Here is a 20918-nt window from a genome sequence, read left to right on the forward strand (position 1 = left end):
ATTACAAGCCTATCATGCGTAATGCAAGTCTGTACGAGTCTGAGTCTGAACGACAAAACTATTCATAGACAACATCCCTCTATCAATGGCACACACACTGCTCTTTCTTCACCTATCAGCTAATCCATTCAACAACCTTAAACAAGCAGATGGACATGCATATATCCACACACTTATCACTCCATAAAATGTGTCCTACCTTATCTAAGTGATATACACAGAGATATGGGATATACACAGGGTGCGTATCAAGGGAGCCTGTTATAATCATCCAGACAGACTTCACTGGGCCGTGTGGGGAACATAACAATAGCATGAGATAACTGTTTGCTGTCCACTTGACATTCCTTGAAGAACACGCACACCCAACCAGTTATGAGACGCAAGTCTAAATGGAAAGCAACCACTCTATAATGCACTCTTTAAAATGTGCTTTCAGAGAAAGAAAAAAGTGGCATAAAAACAAACTTTAGCTCAAGATGAGATGGAAGTGCAAGGAATGTAACTGAGTAGAGGACTCTGCCAGGACACATAAGTGTTTAGAATAAGTATATCACATTCCAAAATATGCAACATCAACCTGTTCATATATTCATAAGTCAGGTAAATCATCCCCAAAGAAACCAGGGCGCTTACTTGAAGCTTAATTGCATTTTTGTATCCCTGTTTGAGTTGGCATTTCTTCGACTTAGGACTGAACTGGACCAATCACTGTGCATGTGTGTGGTTCACGCTTAAAATCTAAGCTATGAGTAGTAATTGGTCTTTGCCTGAGCTGGAAATTAGCAACTGATGAGAGAACTAAGAAACATGCAGGGCTAACACCATGCCATTGGCATTGACCACCCCCCGCCCCTTCCCATTGACACTCCTGTGTGAATTTGAAGCAAAGCCCCATGGATAAATGGCAGGTTTACTGTAATCCCTGTAAAATCCCGTTCATGCTGCTCTTTCTCTCGTTCTGGTTCTCCTTCTCTTCTTTCATTCATTCCTGATCTCCCAGAGAGCATGTTAAATGGTTAACGGCAGGGCCAACCACGAGGTGTAAACCGCAATGAGACTGGGCTAAGTGTCGGGAGCGTGGGACCACCAACTTTAAGTGTGCGTGTGTTGGGGGATATTACTCCTCTTTTCCTCAGCCCACTTTTTAATCTGCTATACTACTTTCGCTCCTGCTTTCCCTGCCTCTGTTTCTCTTTGATGGAGAGATTTTTTAGCCCCCAGCTTTTATCTGTAACACTTTGCCTCCTCTCTGAGTTCGGTATTCAGGGCGGACAGCATGTCACTGGGAACCAATTTTTATCAAGCTCCCCGCATGAAGAGGGAATGAAAAGCTACAATGGAGGCGCAGTGTCAGTTTCGCAAAATAAGCAAGACAGAGGATGAGACAACAACAGATTTAAAGATGCAAGGAGAGGAGAAAAAAAAAGACAAGTGCCAAACAAGACATATAGGTGCAAATGACAGAGCCCACACTCACAGAGTCGAAAGCCCTGGGTCTTTGGCTGCTGTTGCTGTTGCGACGTCTCACTGTAAATGGTTGTAATGTCTCCCTTCTCACAACTGTTGTGGCAGCGCCCACCACTGCACACCCTACGGCACATCATGGGTGTGAAGACGATCTTTATGCGATCCAGGTTAGAGGATAGGTTGGCCCCTGGGAAACACACACATACCTGGTTGAGAAGGAGCAGGGGCAGAGTGGAGAAAAGCTGCATCCTACCTCCTTCAGCTTCACTGTGACACTATCCACCACTCTTTCAAAGGAAGGTTTATAAGTGTGTGAGGGTGTGTGCTGACGGCTCGCCAGTGACACGCTGCTGCCAAATGAGCAATGTGCCACAGGCAAGCAAATGGGGAAGTGAACACTATTAGGTATTGGGCTAGTCTCCAAGTCTTTTATCGCTGGCAAAAGGTGTTTTGGAAGTGTGTATGTGTGAAGGAGACAAAGAGAATGTGAATGTAATGTTGTGCAATGACTGGAAGCTTTTTAACAGTCAGTACACTTGAACACATTTCTAAAGATGAAACAATTAAAAAAGTTGAACATGACATTTCAAGATGCCAATAAGGCAAGGCGATCTAACAAATAATGTTGATTTTGAGCCACATTTCTATCAAAACTGCATCGACAACGTCAATCGGTTGAGGATGGTCGAGTTTCATCCATGCCAGTTAGGTCTCTGACATACAGGCCTGGCTTGAAAAAAAAAACATCGACTCATCCATCAAACAGCAAGTTTGACATAGTGATTTAAACCACCCATCCTAAATTATGCATTCAAACATAAAATTCCTTCAGTGAGCAGAGTAAGGCTCGGTCAGAGACTACTCCTGCTTTTTACCAAATGTAGCATAGAGTGGAGCATTTGTGTGCGTCAGGTGTTTGTGGAGTACTTAGAATTCATGACATGCCCAGACCATAATGCTACGCAGACTGTAGTATTTTCACACAACAACTGGATCAAGTGCTCCATAAAATGGTCATTTTCCTGTTATAGTCTCCCATATGAATGACATTTAATCAAAAATTAAGAAATGGAACAACCAAAACCCAGTAAATCTGATCTTAAGTTTGTGTTTTGAATGAAGATGTAGCCCCTTCTCTGAGGCTGCCAGCTAACAAAAGGGCAGCACAGTCAGCTTGAGGTTTGCCAGGATGGTTGTTGTGCCCAGGGTTAGTCAATCCCAAACTGATTAAAGTGCCTCGTAGTCTAATATTTTTGTAATCTTTCAAAGTTTTATACTCCCTCATTCATTTTATATTGAAAAAAAACAAAACTACATCATTACTATATAGTTAGCCAGGAAAAGATTTGTTTTAGATCTTTTGAACAGAACATCTACAGCACTAACCAGACATGTAGAATATTCATGTTTCCTGCACACCTAGTTTATAATTTGATGATTCCGACATGGCGTTGAATAATATGATTCATATAGAAGATATGAGGACACATATGGAGGTTGAATTGCATTCCAGTTGTGCTGTGGAATCATACTATGAGTACTGACATTTTACTAATCCTGCTACAGATACACCTTCCATACTGCAAGCCAAGTAAAGTCAGTTGGTGTAACAAACCACAGAGCTCTAACGTGAACTATTTGGAAAAATTATGTGAAACTCTTAGACGTAGGCGAAACCTTTGACATGGCCACAGCCTTTGCCAAGGCCACTTCTCAAGAATTGGAGTCGTTTTAACAGAAGCTTTTGCTGCAAAGTGAGAATGGGTTGAATATCATTAAGAGGGAAGAACAGTTGAAAATGAAATCAAAATAATTTAGATGAGAACATGCAGTTGTAAATTATAACATCAAAGAAGTCAGAAATATATATGCCAAGTCATCACTCAGACCACTCCCATGTGAAGGTACATTTTTCAAGATAAAATATGTGTATGATTTATTAATAAACGAAAAAGTCTTATAGTGTCTAATACATGACAATACTCTTAGCTCACTTTCTTTTTCTTTTTTCTCTCCAATAAAAAACCAGTGTGTGTGTACAAACCCATATGCCTTGCATTGTGTTATCAAATCCTGTCATTGAGTTGATGTCATCATGACAAACTTAAAGCAGAAAAGCATAACCTCACACACTGTTTACAGGCCACAAAGAAGCACGTTTGTGGTACCTCACATGCGCTAGCTCTGTATGTAATGCAGGCCACAGACACGGTGGTTGGACAGAAGAGGGGAACCCAGCTTTTAATGCCAACAATTTCTTTTTTCTTGTGACCAATTTTCCAAGTAGTAAAGATAACACAGGACATGTATGTCTGAACTCTGTCCTTGCCAGAATGGGTTATGTTTGTTTTACTGTGGCTAAGAAGAGTTGAAACGTTAAGCAGGCATGTTATGCAAAAACAAAATTAACTTTTAGAATATATTTTATTACCTGCTTTTAATAATGCATTGTTGAACTGTCCATGTAGATGGTTGTTACTGTGTGGCTTGTTTGTGTTGAAATAAGGAATGTTGCTATGTCCATTGCCATGTTCCAGCAAGTTCTTGTCCTTGTTTCTTGGTCTGTTAGCATAAACATTGGCACTGGGTAGAGCATTGGAAGTGATAGGTCCGGAGGATGATGGATAGCGTTTCACGGTGCGGGAGGTCCCAGTCTGCTGAGAGGAGGAGTCAGGAGGTCCCCGTCTCACTTGGGTCCTGTCAATCACATCATCACAAGGCCATAAACACATGATGTCAGACAAAAGCTAATGTCCCACACATACATTCACAAAGATAAACCCATCAGCACTATATGTGCATCAGCGTGAAATCCATTTAAACTGTCGCAGAGTGCAATAGAATACGTCTCCTGAGATCCAAACATTCATTATTAGTTCATAGTGTAGCTTAATTGATTTTATAGATGAGGCATGATGATTTGGAAATACATTTGTTTTAATTACATGAATAAGACCATATAATGATTCAAAGGGTTTCTCAACTCACATCTGCTATAAGTCAGAGAGCTATGACCCAAACTATTTAGTCAAAGATCCTGTTTAGCAATAAAACGTTTCATTAGGCAGTGTTTAACAGTGATGCACAAACACTGCAAAAAAATAGATCAGGAAACAAAGGGAACAGGATTCACATAGTTTGAGTGCCCAGGCTGGTCTGTTTGCCTTGTAGAAATCTCTACGCTCAAAGACATTAGATCTTTCCATCAGAACAACAAAACTGTGCCATCACCCATTTTGCTTGCTTGACTTGCCAATGAACTCCCTTCTCTGTCTTGTGATTGTGTCGAACCGGGGGAGTCACATCCTGAGAGCAGCACCAAGCTGAAGGAAGTATTTAAACCAGGGTCGAAGAACAAAGCTTGACCAGAACTGTGAGGGGCACGTTTTTACCGGTGAGCATTTGATTTGGGTCAATTACTGAGCCTCTGGTGTGTGACCTGGAAGCTGAGCTCATGTGAGCAACCTGGGGTAGGCGCGTGCCTCAGATGGACATACAGGCCGACAGGCCTACTGTCTCCCAAGGTTTAGAAAAGCTTGAAGTGTTCTGGGATCCAATCCTGCAAAACACATCTGGATCCCACTTATCTCCTCTGACAGACAGTCAGCAGACCAAGAGAAAGATGAACACTGGAAAGACAAGAAGAATATTTCTACAAAGCACACCTGTGGCCCTGCAATTTAATTGAGGATGAAATCAAATCTCAAGAAAGGATATAAACCATTCTTAAGCATTAATGACAAGTGGTTTTAAGCCACACACCATGTATTTACACTCAACTCACAGTCAGAAAACAAGAATCAAGACAAATAAACACAGATGCACATAATGCAAATATGTGCAGACAAATGACTACACACATGCATGTCAGACAGAACACAAACATCTCAGCTTTGACAAATAGCTGCGACTGTTAGCACTGGTCTTTGCATGTCGCTTTGTTGTCTGAGTACGACAAAAACACATTACCGTGGCCAATAGGAACAGAACATTACGTGAGAAGAAGAAACAGGACACAAACATTTGATAATGGCCTCTTATGTCATCTTTTCAAAAGAGAACAGACAGCAATTTTAACTGACAGCTGCTGACCTAGATCCTGAACTACAGGGTGGATCCCAGGAAAAGGATGTGACACGGGGAAACAAAAGTTGCTTATGTCAAGGTAAGGATGGACAGGAGTGGCTAGCTCAGCTATGCTGTCCACTTTAAGGCATGACTGGGTTTTTCCATTGTTAGCAATGATACCTGGCCTGGGATCATCTTGCCTCACTTCCTAGGCTTATCCAGATGTTGCTCTATCGTTTTTTTTCAGTCTCAGCGGTAAAGTGACTTCCTTCCAGCATGAGCTCACCACTGCCCTCTCTGCTTGCAGATCAGGGGCCACTAAGGGCAATAATGTCTCGCACATTTGATGTCATCATTAGAAACTTCAAGGCCCTGGCAATCCAAGGAAGAACAATTCTGCACCTTGTTCTGGGTGACTTGGAAGCAAACTTGAAGACATCTGCCAAGATTACACAGAACGTGTTTAAAACAGACAGATGGAGAAATGTTATAGATATTCAGTGGTGGCCATACAGATTATAATATATGTATAATGGACGGTGCTTATAAGTTGTCAAATGAGCTTATTGTACGAAATCTTCTGAAATATTAGTACACAATGTACAGTCCTGTTACTGGTAGCTTCTCATCTGAATGAAATGTATACAGCCTCCGAGAATCAATGGATCAGTCTTAATTTTGCCCTTGAACGGGATCTCTCTGTTGTGAAGGTCTGGCCGATTAACACATATGACCATCGCTATGTTCTGTGTTCAGTCTGGAAATCTACCCGTGGTTGAAAATCAAAGATCCCTTCATAGTTGTTTACAGATTGCAGTTGTCAACAAAAAAGAACCATTATAAACCCGTCTGTTAGCACCATTACCAGATAAACACCTTTGTACTGCCCAAGAACAAACAGATGTTCCAAACAGAATGAAGCAAAGCAAGTGAGTAGTTTGCTATAATCACACCTGACTCAAAATACACCATATGGCCAAAAGTATTTGCTCACCTGCCTTGACGCGCATATAAACTTAAGTGACATCCCATTCCCAACCCATAGGGTTCAATATGACGTTGATCCAGCCTTTGCTGCTATAACAGCTTCAACTCTTCTGGGAAGACTGTCCGCAAGGTTCAGGAGTATGTTTATGGGATTTTTTGACCATTCTTCCAGAAACCCATTTGTGAGGTCACACACTGATGTTGGACTAGAGGGCCTGGCTCTCAGTCTCCGCTCTAATTCATCCCAAAGGTGTTCTGTCAGTTTGAGGTCAGGACTCGGTGCGGGCCTGTCAAGTTCATCCACACCAGACTCTGTCATCCATGTCTTTATGGACTTTGCTTTGTGCACTGGTGCACAGTCATGTTAGAAAAGGAAGGGCTAGTCCAAAACGGTTCCCACAAAGTTGGAAGCATGGAATTGTCCAAATGTCTTGGTATGCTGAAGCTTTCAGAGTTCCTTTCACTGGAACTAAAGGGCCAAACCCAACTCCTGAAAAACAACCCCACAACATAATCCCCCCTCTACCAAACTTCACACATGGCACAATGCAGTCAGACAATTATCCTCTAGGCAACCGCCAAACGTAGACTCAACCATCAGATTGCCAGATGGAGAAGCGCGAATTGTTACTACAGAGGACGTGTCTCCACTGCTCTAAAGTCCAGTGGCGGCGTGTTATACACCACTGCATCCAACACTTTGCTTTGCACTTGGTAATATGAGGCTTGGATGCAGCTGCTCTGCCATGGAAACCCATTCTATGAAGCTCTCTTCACACTGTTCTCGACCTAATTTGAAGGCTACATGATGTTTGGAGGTCTGTAGTGATTGACTTTGCAGAAAGTTGGCGACTTCTTCACATTATGCGTCTCAATATATGCTGACCCCGCTCCATCAGTTTTCGTGGCCAAACACGTCGCAGTTGAGTTGCTTTCATCCCCAAACACTTCCATGTTCTTATAATACAGCTGACAGTTGACTGTGGAGCATTTAGGAGCGAGGAAATTTCACAGTGGGGTTTGTTGCACAGGTGGCATCCTATCACAGTTCCACGCTGGAATTTACTGAGCTCCACACAGCAACCCATTCTTTCACAAATGTTTGTAAAAACATGCCTAGGTGCATGATTTTATTCACCTATAGCCAGGGAAGTGTTTGGAACACCGGATTCTGATTATTTGGATGGGTGAGCAAATACTTTTGGCCATATAGTGTAACTGATCAGTTTGATGAATAGGGGTAAAAAAAATAATCAAATATTATTTCTAATCATGCTGGTCAGCTCTAAGTGACAGATGAAGCGCTCCCTGAAGAGAAGGCTGGGGGGGGTCATTTGTATACAAATGTGGTATTTTTTCTTTTGTTGTTTAAACTGCAATATTTTCTGCATCCACTTATTCACATCATAACTTATTTCAGTCTCACAGCTTCACTGGGCCAAAACATTCACAGTTATGGATGTACCACAGCACTTAGACCCTCTAAATTAGAGAGCTTTTAAAATCCTATGTTCCTTCCAAGAACATCTGACATGTTGATTATATCCATTGTATCTATACAAACCATTTTTAAGACAGGTCATTTACACCAGAATGTTGCATCACTCAGCATGCAAACTTGGCTGTTCCAGTAAACTGGACATGCTTTCTGCATACAAAAAGTGTACTTATCACAATATATCTTGACCAAGTTCCTTAAGAGCTTATGATGTTGTATGATTATTCTGTGGCTTCACTCGAAACTCTTTCAATGACTAACTAAAGCATGTCACAATTGTGTGATATAAATCAACTAGTATGACCAAACGTTCACTTTTAGCTTGTGCTCACCTTCCTGGTAGTATCGGGACACACTAATACAGGACTGACTAAGGTATTATTTGTACATGTGTGAAAAAGCGATCTTATTTTTAATGCACGACCCCAGTCCAACCTCTTGATCAACGCAGCAATACATGTCAAGACTGCAAAGTAAGCCTCCAAATAATAATTGGATTGGAATTGTCCAGAATAGAGCAAAATAGAATGGGCTTTTAATCATCCCACAACAGGAAAATTTCTATATTCACTCATAATAAGGAAGTCAATTCGAAAAAGACTTGCCAGAATATGAAAACGTTACAGATCATGGCAACTGCAAAGAATCTACAACGAGCATGAAACAACACTGAAGTTTCCATCGTATTGCAAAAGCAGTACTTGGAAATGAGTTGAATATCTTTAAACACATTGTGGTATTACGGCAGGGGAATATTAGTTGTCCAGATGACCTGGACAGTTGGCAGTTATTGTAGCTTGAACTGCACTTAGTCAAGCAATATTAAAACACAAGCCAGGTCCAAGAACTAGTCCAAGTCAAAAAGGCCAAAACAATCTGATGTCTGAGCTTCTGCTGATACTGTACAGAAGCTCAGTGATCTGCGATGCTTTACACCTAAAGACATACACACACACACACACACACATAAGTGGTTTATGTTTTAAAAGGTCATTGTTGCCAACTTGGCAAGGGGAGCCCTATCAGTGTTTATGTAAAACGTTGAGAGACCACACTAACATATAGATCACAACTGATTCATTCACTAACAGCTCAGTCTGAACATTTCTGTCATCATCTGTTCCTGTAAATAAAGCTTTTTGTCAGTTTCAACCAATGCAACTCTGAAGTGGAAACCACCTTTTTCTAACTGTGAATGTAGGTCAGAAAAGGCTGAGCATTATGATAATGCTGGAAATGGACTTTCTCCAGCCTTTTGAAGCCCTGCAAATGTCTACACCAGCAAAATTCATTTTTCATTTGGATTAGTTTGAGAATACCCAACCCACATCTAACAGCTTGGATTGTGGGTTTATGGCAAGTAATGCAAAATATAGACTGATATGAAAAGCTTGTCTGGATGTTAAACATGGGAGTTTGAATGCAGACTGAAATGTTTGGCACCGGCGTCTCAGTTCGGGCCACATCACATAACGTGAAAGCTGCCAGCTCCGTCACTCTGCTCCATCATGGTTGTCTTTGTGTTGGATGAGACACAAGTTCTTGTTCCACAAGCAACAAACCTCTACAGTGTACAGTAGGTTTATGACCAGTCAACTCAAGCTGTTCTATTCTGCCTTGGAAAATAGAATTGTTATGCTTTTTTATTCAAAATGTTTAATAGTTCCATTTACCTCTATCCAACAAGGAACCTCAGCCAACAACCCTTATTACATAAGTGCTACACATAATTAGGGCAATTTTAGGCGACTCGGGAAATGAAGGATAGAAAGTCACCATGGGCAGAAGTACAGATCAAATTAAACAAGCATTCAGTGAAAGCATTCAATAATACTGTTCATTTAAAGTTCTGCATTCAGATATGCAGATCATTACTATAACTCGAGGATACACTAGGAATCCCACAAAACTGTGTAAATAACTGCTAAAACAAGGAAAACTCTGTGCTGCTCAACTGCTGCAAACCCTGTCGGAAACAAAGGAATGAAAGATTAATGATCGTATTTAGGACGTGCACTATTTTAGTTAAAGGAGCACTGAGAGCTACAAAGAACTTACTGACAATTATCCATTGCAGTTCTGTTTTTTTTCTTTTTACAGTGGCAAAACAAGAATTACAAATCTCGGAGTGAGGTGGTCCACTCTAAAACATTAAAAGCTTGCTCATACCTTGTGATATATAACTGGACGCAGTTCCAAATTCATGATGCGTACTCATGCTCTTGATTTTGGAATATCAGATCCGTAACTAAAGGACAGATGTCGTTCTGTGCAGACTGAGGTTTGCACACAATGAAAGAAAAACTAGTCCCATGGGGGATGCTTCCAAAGATTCACAATTGACTCTTGTTCCTGTTTTTCTATTAAACATCCAGCAGTTTGTATGAATCCAGATTCTGACAGACATGACACAAGAAAAAGTATCAGGTTGACTTTGAGCAATAATTTTAAGGAAGACATTTTTGATCATGGTATTGGTATTTTAAGCTTAGATTTTAGAATACTGGGTCGCTTTCTCATATATAACCGTAAAGTTGGGGGGGAGGAGGTGAAGTTGGATTTAAATGCTGGAGTATATCACAAACTTAAATAGATTTTTGTGGGCTGAGAAAGAGTACAATTTTTTTATTTATTTTTTTTAGTGTAAGTGTAACAAACCACCCGTGTCACCAGTGGTCAGATCCCAATTGTGGTCACACTTCTCATTCCTAATGCATTAAGCAGAACACCGTCATCTATTCATTACTCACCAGTGAGGTTGCGATGGGATTCTTTCAATAAAATCCCGAGGTTTGATCCTTAGCATGCACCACTAAATATAGCATTATCTAATACCCAATGTAATTCCAGCATTCTGTTGTTGTGTGTTCCTCATAGCAACATAAACAGACACAGCCTGTGTTCATTTGTAGTTCAAAATAACTTAACAATTGCTCCTGTCACCTAGTAGTTTCGTCTAAATTATAACTTTTCAAGGTTGTTTATTGCCTGGTAGTGCAAATAGTGAAATTACCTCAGCTGGGTATCATATTTACCTTTGAAGATACATAAATATATATTTAAGAAATTATAGAATGAGGCAATACTATTGAAATCATGAAAGTTACATTTCTACATTTTTTGTTGTGTGAAAACAATGTTGCAGAACTACTATTTTTCAGTAAAACCATTCCAGATTCTACATCTCTCTGCTTTACTCCGACCCCCAACATTTTCCCATGCACACACACTCCACAACAAGTTGGTGCAAAACAGAAAGAAACAGAATGCATGCTACTAGCGGTAGATAAAAAAAACAAACAAAAAAAAACACTGATTCCATTTATTGAGGGAAGCTTGAATTCAAAATCGGAAAGGAGAAAACCCTTATCAGGTTGTATACATTTGTGAAGGGAATTTTATGGCGATGGGGCAGAAGATAATTCAGATTTATGGCCGTATATTGGGTCACCACAGAGAATGTAGCCCATAAATGCTCTCTACTTGCTCCGTTTTGCCATAATTTTACCACCAAACTAAACATTTTTATATCACCCATAACTTATCTTTGAGTTTAATATAAACACAAAGGGCGTGTGTGGTACTTCCTTAAAAAAACCCATCATTATCAACTTCACCAGTAAGTTGACAACATTCTCTATATGAACGCTCGCCAAGGATGTAATGCTGCAAAAATACATTATTTGATAGGTTTTTGAATACAACAAAAGGTAAATATGTTTGTAGATATTTCAAAAGCACACTATTTCATATCATGTGTAACAGAAAAATCCAATTATATTGATCCTCTGGTGTAATGAAATTTAATTGCAGAAGTGTATTATTTCACCAAAGAGGAAGAAAAAAATCATACCTTTTTCTAAAATAATGAGATCAAGATTACTCAAGTATAAAACAAATGTCACAATCTACAGATTTTCACCTGTACTCATTACTTTTCCTTTACTCTATCAACCTCCTTTGCTTCCACCACACCTGCTTTCTTTCACTCAGTGCACTCACCTGAAGCTGATCACCAGCAATCGGGGGAGGATAGCAACAACAGCCTGTAACTCATCCGATTGACAGATAGTCCTGTTACCGCCAAATCATATGATTCTAGTCATGGACCTTTACCTACCGGGTTGAAAACATTTGTCTTTGTACCTTTAGGGATCCTGTCCTGATAACTGGTTCTCATGATGAAAAAAAAGAAAAACATGTTATAGACTGATTTACATAGACAAAGGAAACCCACACTGACTGCACACACACAGTATATATCACACATTATATATATATATATATATATGTATGTACAACCACACACTCACACACACACACACACACACACACATATATATACACATACATATAAGAATAGCAGACTATTCAGTGTTCATCCTGGCAGATAACCAGAATGAATGAATGAGTGTAAGAGACGCAATTCAAGATTAATGTGAGGAGTTTCGGAATTGTGGAAATTTGTGTGTGTTTGTGTGTGTGTTTTTCTGTGTGAGTGTGAGTGTGTGCGTGTGTGTGTTCGTATGCGTGTGTTTGTGTGTGTGCAAATGTGTGTATATGCATACCCTCCATCGTTAAAATAACATTTACACATAGATTACATATTTACAACAAAGCTGTGAGCAGCGAGGCAGGGAAAAATATGAGTACTTGAGAAAGGGAAAACTGATGATACGATCATATAATTGAGGTAAAATACCGTAAAATTAAGAGATAAGGTGTCCTTTGTATTTTCCTTGCTAAATGCAATGCTTTTTAGTTCAAAATAACAATACTCCTGAAAATATTTAACTACTACATTTAGAAATGATATTTTTATAAGCATAAATAATGTAATATCACGATGCACAACAAAACATTCAGGATCAGTCAGGTTCTTAAATTTAATGGGAATAGAATACTCACTACTGGTGACTGCTTCAAAAATAGCAAAAAATAGATTACATGTTATGCATCTATTTACCTGATTATAGACACAAGTGATCTTATCCTTCAGAAAAAGGAACAAATTATACTGTATCCTTGTGTGCAGTAACTGGACAGAATATGCAAAAGAATAGAATTTCGAAAACCTTTTCTATGAAAACTCTTTTTTTACGATAAAAATTTTACTTTTTTTACTTTAATATGTGCCCCCTTCGTATTACCTCTTAAAAACAGTGACTTATTTCTCCTATACCAAGGACAAGTGATTCTCCTGTCTGTGGCTAAATCCAGCCAAACATCAGTGAGCAATTAAAGTCTAGTCTTTGATAACATCTCTAGTCATTATTACTTGGATAATTGTGGGTCCTGGCAGAATATTTCCCCTTGTGAAAATCTGGGTGTGTCTAACGGCTTATCGCACCAGCGGCAGAGGCTGGATTAAATCATGTTCTCTCTGTCTGGACAACATTCCAGGAATCCCGCTAGTAGCAGCCAGGGCCTAGGTGAAATGAAAAACTGTTGGCTTGGATTGTTTCAGAAAGATTTTTTTCTCACCCTCAGGGATGAGTCTTATATTAGAACAACAAATGGACCTAGAGAAGAATGAAAGCAGCAGAGATTCTTTAGATATTGATTTTTAGATGAGCTACAGGGCCACACAGACAAATGAGCAGATGAAGTTCCACCTCATTTCAGACAGGTATAGCTCCGAGTATTATTTGCTCTTTTGCCTGCATGAAGATGCATTCCCTGTAAATTTGAACTCATTTGGGTTTTCAGTAACTACATGACCAAAACATATGACTCTGATCTGCTAAATTATAGCCCAAAATCCTCAAAATAAGCCACTTGCTTAGCATTTCTGTTCCATTTTTCATATTTAAAATTTGCTGCTCTCAAACTATAACAGATCCACAACAGGCTGATTGTGTATGGAAACAATGCTCAGTGTTTGCTTTGGTTCAGAGGCCAGACTCTAAATGACTGTAGACTTGGTGATCTCAAATGCTATCCTGTGGCCTCTGGTCTATTGTATTTACTCTGACAATTCGCTTAGCAAAATGCCACAAGACAGGTCAACAGGAGGAGCAAGTGTCTGAGATCAAGACTATTCTAGCCAGACTTTGTGTGACTGTGAAAAAAAATCAAACACTCACCATGGGAACACATTTTTTGGCCCTGAAAACCAATTAATATCATATTCTAATATGACTGTTACAGTTTATGCGGGGCCTATGGAATAGTGGCAGAATTCTGGAGATCAGTTTGATATATTGCTGTCTCCTTTAACTTCAGGAGCTGGAGGCTGGAATGCAATCTAGTATAGATATCCCTCTTCCTACAACTGCCATAAAGGCAGTTATGTCTGCACAGGCCTGCTTGATGAGTAGGATTTGGCTAACAAAACCTGGCCTGCTGGCAATGCGGCACAGACAGTTCTTCGGACAGGGCTTTGGAGAATTGGGATGGAGCTAGAGAAAGACATATCTGTCCCACGCTGAGTTCTCATTTCTCTATAGTCCTTTGTTCCCCCTGCCCTAGCAGGATGCCAAGCACACATGGGAATTGCTTGCCTATTTGTAGAAAGACACAGGCTCACTCTTCCTGGTCTGGTTCAGTCAATATTGTTTTTGTGTGAAACTTCCTGACATAAAAAAAAAGAAAATAAAAAACATCTGTAGATTTAAACAAATTTCAAATAGCATGCTGTACAGCAGTGAAAATATCCGACATTTTCAGGCAAAAGAAACTTGATGTTAGGGCATTAATGCCCCCTCAGCTGGGTCTCAGCTATGACATGTTTAATTCAACAGTAAGAGCACCCACGCTGACCCACACCGCTGCCCAAAATGCTCAATCACACACACCCACCCACCCACACACACACACACACACACACACACACACACACACACACACACACACACACACACACACACACACAGAATTCCCCATGAGAAATGTAGAAGATGTCCAATTGTGTTTTGGTCATGTTCATATGACTGGTGAAAAACAGCACAAGAAACTGAGCACAGACTGAAATCAAGTTTGGAGCACCAACATAAAGAGCAAATACTGTAGCTCCATAATCAGGAAGAAGAGAGTCAACTAACAAGACATCTTGATTAACTCATCCATCCATGCTGTCATTTGAAGACAGACAAACCTGAGAGCAGGTGAAAGCAGAGACTGGGTGAATACATGTTCTCTGAAATTAGCAAAGCTAGAAGTCATGTCAAATGACAATTTTCCAAACTGAACATACAGATGTAGACTTGAGTATGTGGAACTTTCTTCAAAATGCTTCATGAAGACAGTATTTCAAACCAAGTTATTAAAAACATGTAGAGAGATGCTTTGTTTCCTGAGGCTTTTTGTTAATAAATCATTTATATTTTGCCCCTCCCTGAGCTGCACCTTACTGTGGAGGAGAGGTTTGCATGTGCCAGTGATCCTTGCAGCTGCACTATGTGAGTCGCACACCAAGCTGCACTCAAATGTCTTATTGCACTGCCACACTGTTCATATTAATAATATTTCAGAAGACCTCCATGAATAAAAACTTGGAATGGACTGTTTTACCAGGTCACCGAGCTGGGGCTCAATGGCGAGTGCCTGGTTACTGGGCCTGTACCTGTGAGATCCACTCAGGTAAGGTGTTTTATTTTTTTTGAGAAAAAAAAACACCGTCTGCACTGAGATGATGACAAATCTCTTATAGTCAGATGCAGACAGACATATACAAACAATGTGGTTTCAAACTTTTAATCAGAACTGACAGAAGCAACCAGAGAATAGTCCAGGAAGCATATCTTCTTAACCATACACTGGACTCAAAATCAGTCACCCCTCCTTGTTTGGCAAGATTGATCAATTTCTCTCTGTGATTGCTGTCTTGATTTTGCATCACTCATTCTTTTCTTGTTGTCTGTCTCATTCCTCCTCCCTACTTTTTTGCAGTTCTTGGCACTACCTGACCAGTGGAATCAGTAACAGGGTGCTGCTGAAATGAAAACCAAATCGGATCCAAGGCATATTCATCTACACACTGGTACTATATGAATGTATTTATACAAAGTACCTGATATGACTTGCACTTGCTTTAAAGGCAAGAGAAAGCACAAACTGATATATCTGAGGTTTAACAACTCTCCTCTCCTTTCTCTTCCAACTTCTTAATTGATATTTTCATACTGGTGTTGTCTTGCTAACTTATTCTGTAACTTCATATTCTTGACGGAACAATAAAACCTCAGTCCAATCTACAGAGCCAAGATCCGTGCCCGCCATCACTCCACGGGGTATGTTGTTCCACCCTTCCACACTAAAGCCGTCATTACCCAAGATATTAAATAATGATATTTCAAAAGACCTTCATGAACGAAAACTTGTGTTTTACCAGGTCACCGGGCTGGGGCTCAACGGCGAGTGCCTGGTTACTCGGCCTATACCCATAAGGCCATTCAGGTAAGGTCCAAAAAGGCAACATGGGTCCCCTTTCCACGGGTTCACTATCCATAGGAGAGGCTATGGGGGTGAGGGCAGTGTGAGCTGGGTGGTGGCCAAGGGCGGGGGCCTTAGTAGTCCAATCCTCAGCCGCAAAAGGCTCTCTGGCAGGGAAGGAACCTGAGCAAGTGTGTGAGATGAAGAGGATAAGGATAAGAGGGTAGCCTCCCTCTGCCTTTGTTTGAGGGGACAGGTTCTGAATGTTGTTTGTACCTAAACACCAAACAGGGGCTCAGAGTACCCAGCTTTTCTACCCAGCTTGTCACAGACTGGCCATTAAAACATATTCAGGCATAAGGGTGTACATACATTATGTACAAGTGACACCAGGCACCAGTGGCACCAGGACATCAATGGCCACAGTAGGATGATCAACTCCGTGGTTGTGCCACCTACCTGACGCATGTCTTTGACTATCTCTGGAGCCCCATAGGTCAAAAAGACCTGATAGGGGCGTCAGCTTGACAGCATCCCATCCCATCCCATCCCATCGGGCGGCATGCTCAGGAGTTAGAGCAGTTGTCCTTGGAACTGAACAACAACTGAACGAGCCAGCCGAACTGTTGCTGAGTAAGACACGGAACCCCTAGCTGCTCCACTGGCAAAGCTTAATAGCTCCCTACTGTTAAATGCAGTGGGAAGGTTGTGCTGTATATATAACTGAATGTGACAATAAACCTATTTCTTCTATCCCTCACTCCTGTTGGTCACCAACGGGTTAAGGGATTACTGCTGTGTCAGGCACCCACTGCCTTACGGCCACAGCTTTAGTCTGCCACTTCAACACCCCTGGGATATGGTTGAACCTAAGATGGAGAAGGGAGTCTAAGCTCTTTCTGACAAAGGACTCTGCCAGGTGTTTCCGACTGACTCTTACAATATTTGAGTGTGCCAGGCCTGACCACCATCCTCCCCAACCATCGGAGCCAACCCACCACCAGGTGGGGATAGGTTAACAGTTTCTGAACAGCTTCAAAGAGATTCTGGTCCAACAACAGGTGGCTCAGGAGGGGCGCACTCTCACCAATGTGTATAGTGGGGTTGGGGTGCTGCTGATCTCAAGACTTTGTGGGTGGATGGAGCAAATACTTCTAAACCTCTTCATGCCCTCCAAGGAGGAAACAGAGTTTTGGTGCTCGGGGCTGAACTCTCCTAAGCCTGGGGCTGAAGTTGCAGAGGTGCCCTATCTTTGAAGGAAGGGACTGGAGGGTGTGTTCCAACTACAAGGGGATCACACTCCTCAGCCAACCAGTTAAGATTTATTTGTGTGTCTGGGAAAGGAAGGTCCGACGGATAGCTAACCCTTTGACTCAGGAGGAGCAGTGTGGTTCTCGTCTTGGTTGTGGAACAGTGGACCAGCTCTACACCCTGGGAACAGCTGGGTTCTAGAAGGTGCATAAGAGTTCGCCCAAAAGATCAAGACCCCAGATCTTCCGCAGGGGGGTCCGGGCTCTCTCATTGAGATAGGGCAAGAAGCTCGGTCATTCATGAGGGGGACTCAGAGTAGAGCCTCGGGATTCCTTTGGAAGAGCTACCATAAGTGGTGGGGGAGAGGGTTTCTCTGCTTAGGATGCTCCCCAGACAAACACAGCCCTGGATAAATGACAGAAGAGTGATAAGGGATAGATTTTATGCTGTTATAATATTACAAATCAAAGGCACACATTAGCTTAATGCAAAAAGGGACACTGAGTCAAAGAGCATTTTTTGACAAATTCTTTGGCAGCAACCTTATCCGTATTTTCTCAAAATGTGGAGAGAATGCTTGACTCCTTTTAACATGTATTCAACAACCATTATTTTCCTGTTACCAAAAGAAATTCACTCCCTAACACATGACAAGCTTCTCTCTTTTGCAATAAGAGGGTGGATCCAGTCACCATTGTATCCCGAAATATAATTGGTTTCAGTTCTCGTTTTTTTGATGATTGGCTTTTAAAACAAAGGGGGAATAGTGGGAGAGTCCCTCTATAGCCTGCCAGATATTAATTAGAAGAAGACGAAGAAGAAGAAGAAAAAGAAAAAGAAGAAGAAAGAAGTACACGTTGGAGCAGTCTGCCCAAAAGGCCTTCAGCCAAAAAGTCAAGGGCAATGGTCAGTAACATAAAACAATTAAATAGTATTCAAGTCAACATTTTTGTGTCTTCCTGCCTTAATATCATGCAATAACAACTTCCAAAAGTGCTGCAAATGATAATACAGCACAATTTACATACAGGTGCTGAGCTCCTGCACAAGATTTGACAGCGGCTCCTGTATGAGCTGGTGGTGTGGTTTGTATGGAGTTGGAGTGAAAGCAACCAGCGATCCATGATTAACATCGAGAACTCCCACTACGACCACAGTTTCCTCTGAGAAATGGCTGTGTGGTTATTTGAAAAGCCTTGAGTCAACAACCCACACAACCGCCTGGCCTATTAGTCACCAGACAAACGTGGGGCAAGTCAAAGTCAAAGCCATACAGAGACCAGCAATAACCCCTTATTTGTTATCCTTCCTGCAGGTAACTGAATATTCTTTCCCGACTCTATTTTACAAGTCAATAGGCTTGATCCCATTTTTAACTATTTTGAAGAAATGTCTAGTTTTAAAAAGTGGGATCAAATACATAGATGAAATGATACCTTTTTCCAATACAGGACAAGATGAGAAATTGCGGAAAACTAAGATCCATAAGTTCCAAAGGAATCCAAAGATCCTCAGTTCAGATTTCAAAGCCTCAGTTTGTGGCATCAACCAATTCTGAAAGGCAATAGCTGGTTTTAAAGTCACCAAAACCTATCATCTATCATTTTTATGTAAATTAGCATGAGGAAAAGATGATACTTTTCACAAAGAAATGGATTAGTAACCTAATAATTGACAGTACATAAGATGATTGAAAGAAAATGAATGGCCAGTCCTGACCCACTATTAATGCTAGACCAGAGAATAAAAAAAAATCCTGACTCATCACATCAGTTAATCGGCAGTTATTTACTTATTCACTATTCACTAAAAAGTATTTTTACTAGACGATAATATTCTAAAGTCTTCCATTTTATTGTATGCTTCCCTATTGTATTACATCATTCTCTGTTTGTCTGGCAGTTTTGTTTCATCTCTCCCTTTGGGGGTACCAGAGTCATTATCAGGATATCCAATACCATATTTAGACAGGACATTGTTCTTTGGCCAAATAAAAAACCTGGAATGTTACAATCTCAAACCCTCAGGCGAGGGCCTTCTGAGCCATCACATTTTTGATTAGTCAATGGATTGAACTGCAGGATTACATCATATTGCAGTGAACACTTGAGTCCCTTTACTCCATGTTCAGTTTCTGCACTGGTAGCACGTATTATTCCGTGCCAATTTCAGATGGTGATCCGATTCTACCATATTGTCTGTCAATGTCAACTCATCAATGCACTTTCCTGCATTTACTAGATTTACCAGACTAGATATATACACATTGTAGCTTTTGGTAACCTCGAGGTCTTTCAACACAGCAATGAATTCCAGCTCATGATCTATTGCAGCACCACCTGTTTTTTGGCTGAAGTCATACTGAATGACCATGGGCCAGAGATCCCCAAATTGGGGGTTCCGATCCCGCGAGGGACAAAATTGTGGGAAAATAAAATTGAATAAGATCACATTCACTGTAACGTCCACAAGTCATTTTGGGACAGAGGACGCACTTGATGAACTGTCGAGTGGCCGCACCTTAAAGACAGCTTTTCATTTGAAGACACTTGCTGAGTTTTGGATTTCAGTTGAGAGACAATATTGGCTCTACAAACCTGTGAGAAAACTTTTTTTTGCGTCTACTTTTCCGTCTAAATGTTGAGGATGATCTGTGAGTGGCCGTCTCCAAAATTAAACCCAGCATTGACTTGCAGTGCCATACGCATATTGTTCACCCATCTCCTTAGGTGAGGTGAAAGTTGAAACAATGTGATTGCCAAAGTATAAATTTGTCCTGTAACAATGCTTACATGCTGTCATACCATGGCAAATACCTGTGTACATTGTACATTTGGTGAATAAAGAGATTCTTATCCTGACTCTGATGTCTGTGCAGTGCTACAATTATTGGCTATTACTTTAAGTGGTTGTTCTGCCAACATGTAAAATCATATCAAGATTGTCAAGCTGTTCTGTTCTTGTGTCCTATTGTTATGTCTGTGTTTTTTAATGCTTATTAGTGCATGAGTCCTACGGGCATGATTTAGTGGGGATAGCGGGGATAGTGGAGGTCGCCAGTCATCTTAATTTTCTGGGTCGCAGGCTGAAAAGTTTGGGATCCCTGCCATAAGCAATGTTTGGTATTTAAGTAAAGCAATGAACTCAAAGTTTTACATAATGGCTGAGGTCCTTGTTCACCTCAACACATCCTTGCAGCCCCCCATGCCACTGCTGATGTTGCTATGATACACCAAGTTCCATTTTTGCCCTCACCAAAGAACAAGATACC

At 40.8% G+C, this 20918-nt stretch overlaps 1 protein-coding gene across 1 annotated transcript in view; it reads right to left on the reverse strand.

Annotated features, from left to right (window-relative positions):
- LOC147237450 (latent-transforming growth factor beta-binding protein 2-like) overlaps positions 1–20918 on the reverse strand; it is a 102414-nt gene that overhangs the window by 51413 nt on the left and 30083 nt on the right. Inside the window, exons 4-5 of the mRNA XM_086149169.1 lie at positions 3902–4167; positions 1481–1657 (exon numbers count right to left, since the gene is read on the reverse strand). Coding sequence (XP_086005295.1) covers positions 1481–1657; positions 3902–4167 — 443 coding nt within the window. The remainder of the gene's footprint in view (positions 1–1480; positions 1658–3901; positions 4168–20918) is intronic.

Source organism: Fistularia commersonii, chromosome 1, assembly GCF_037954325.1.
Source record: "Fistularia commersonii isolate RoL2024-O1a breed Wild chromosome 1, RoL_Fcom_v1.0, whole genome shotgun sequence".
Lineage (NCBI taxonomy): Eukaryota > Metazoa > Chordata > Actinopteri > Syngnathiformes > Fistulariidae > Fistularia > Fistularia commersonii.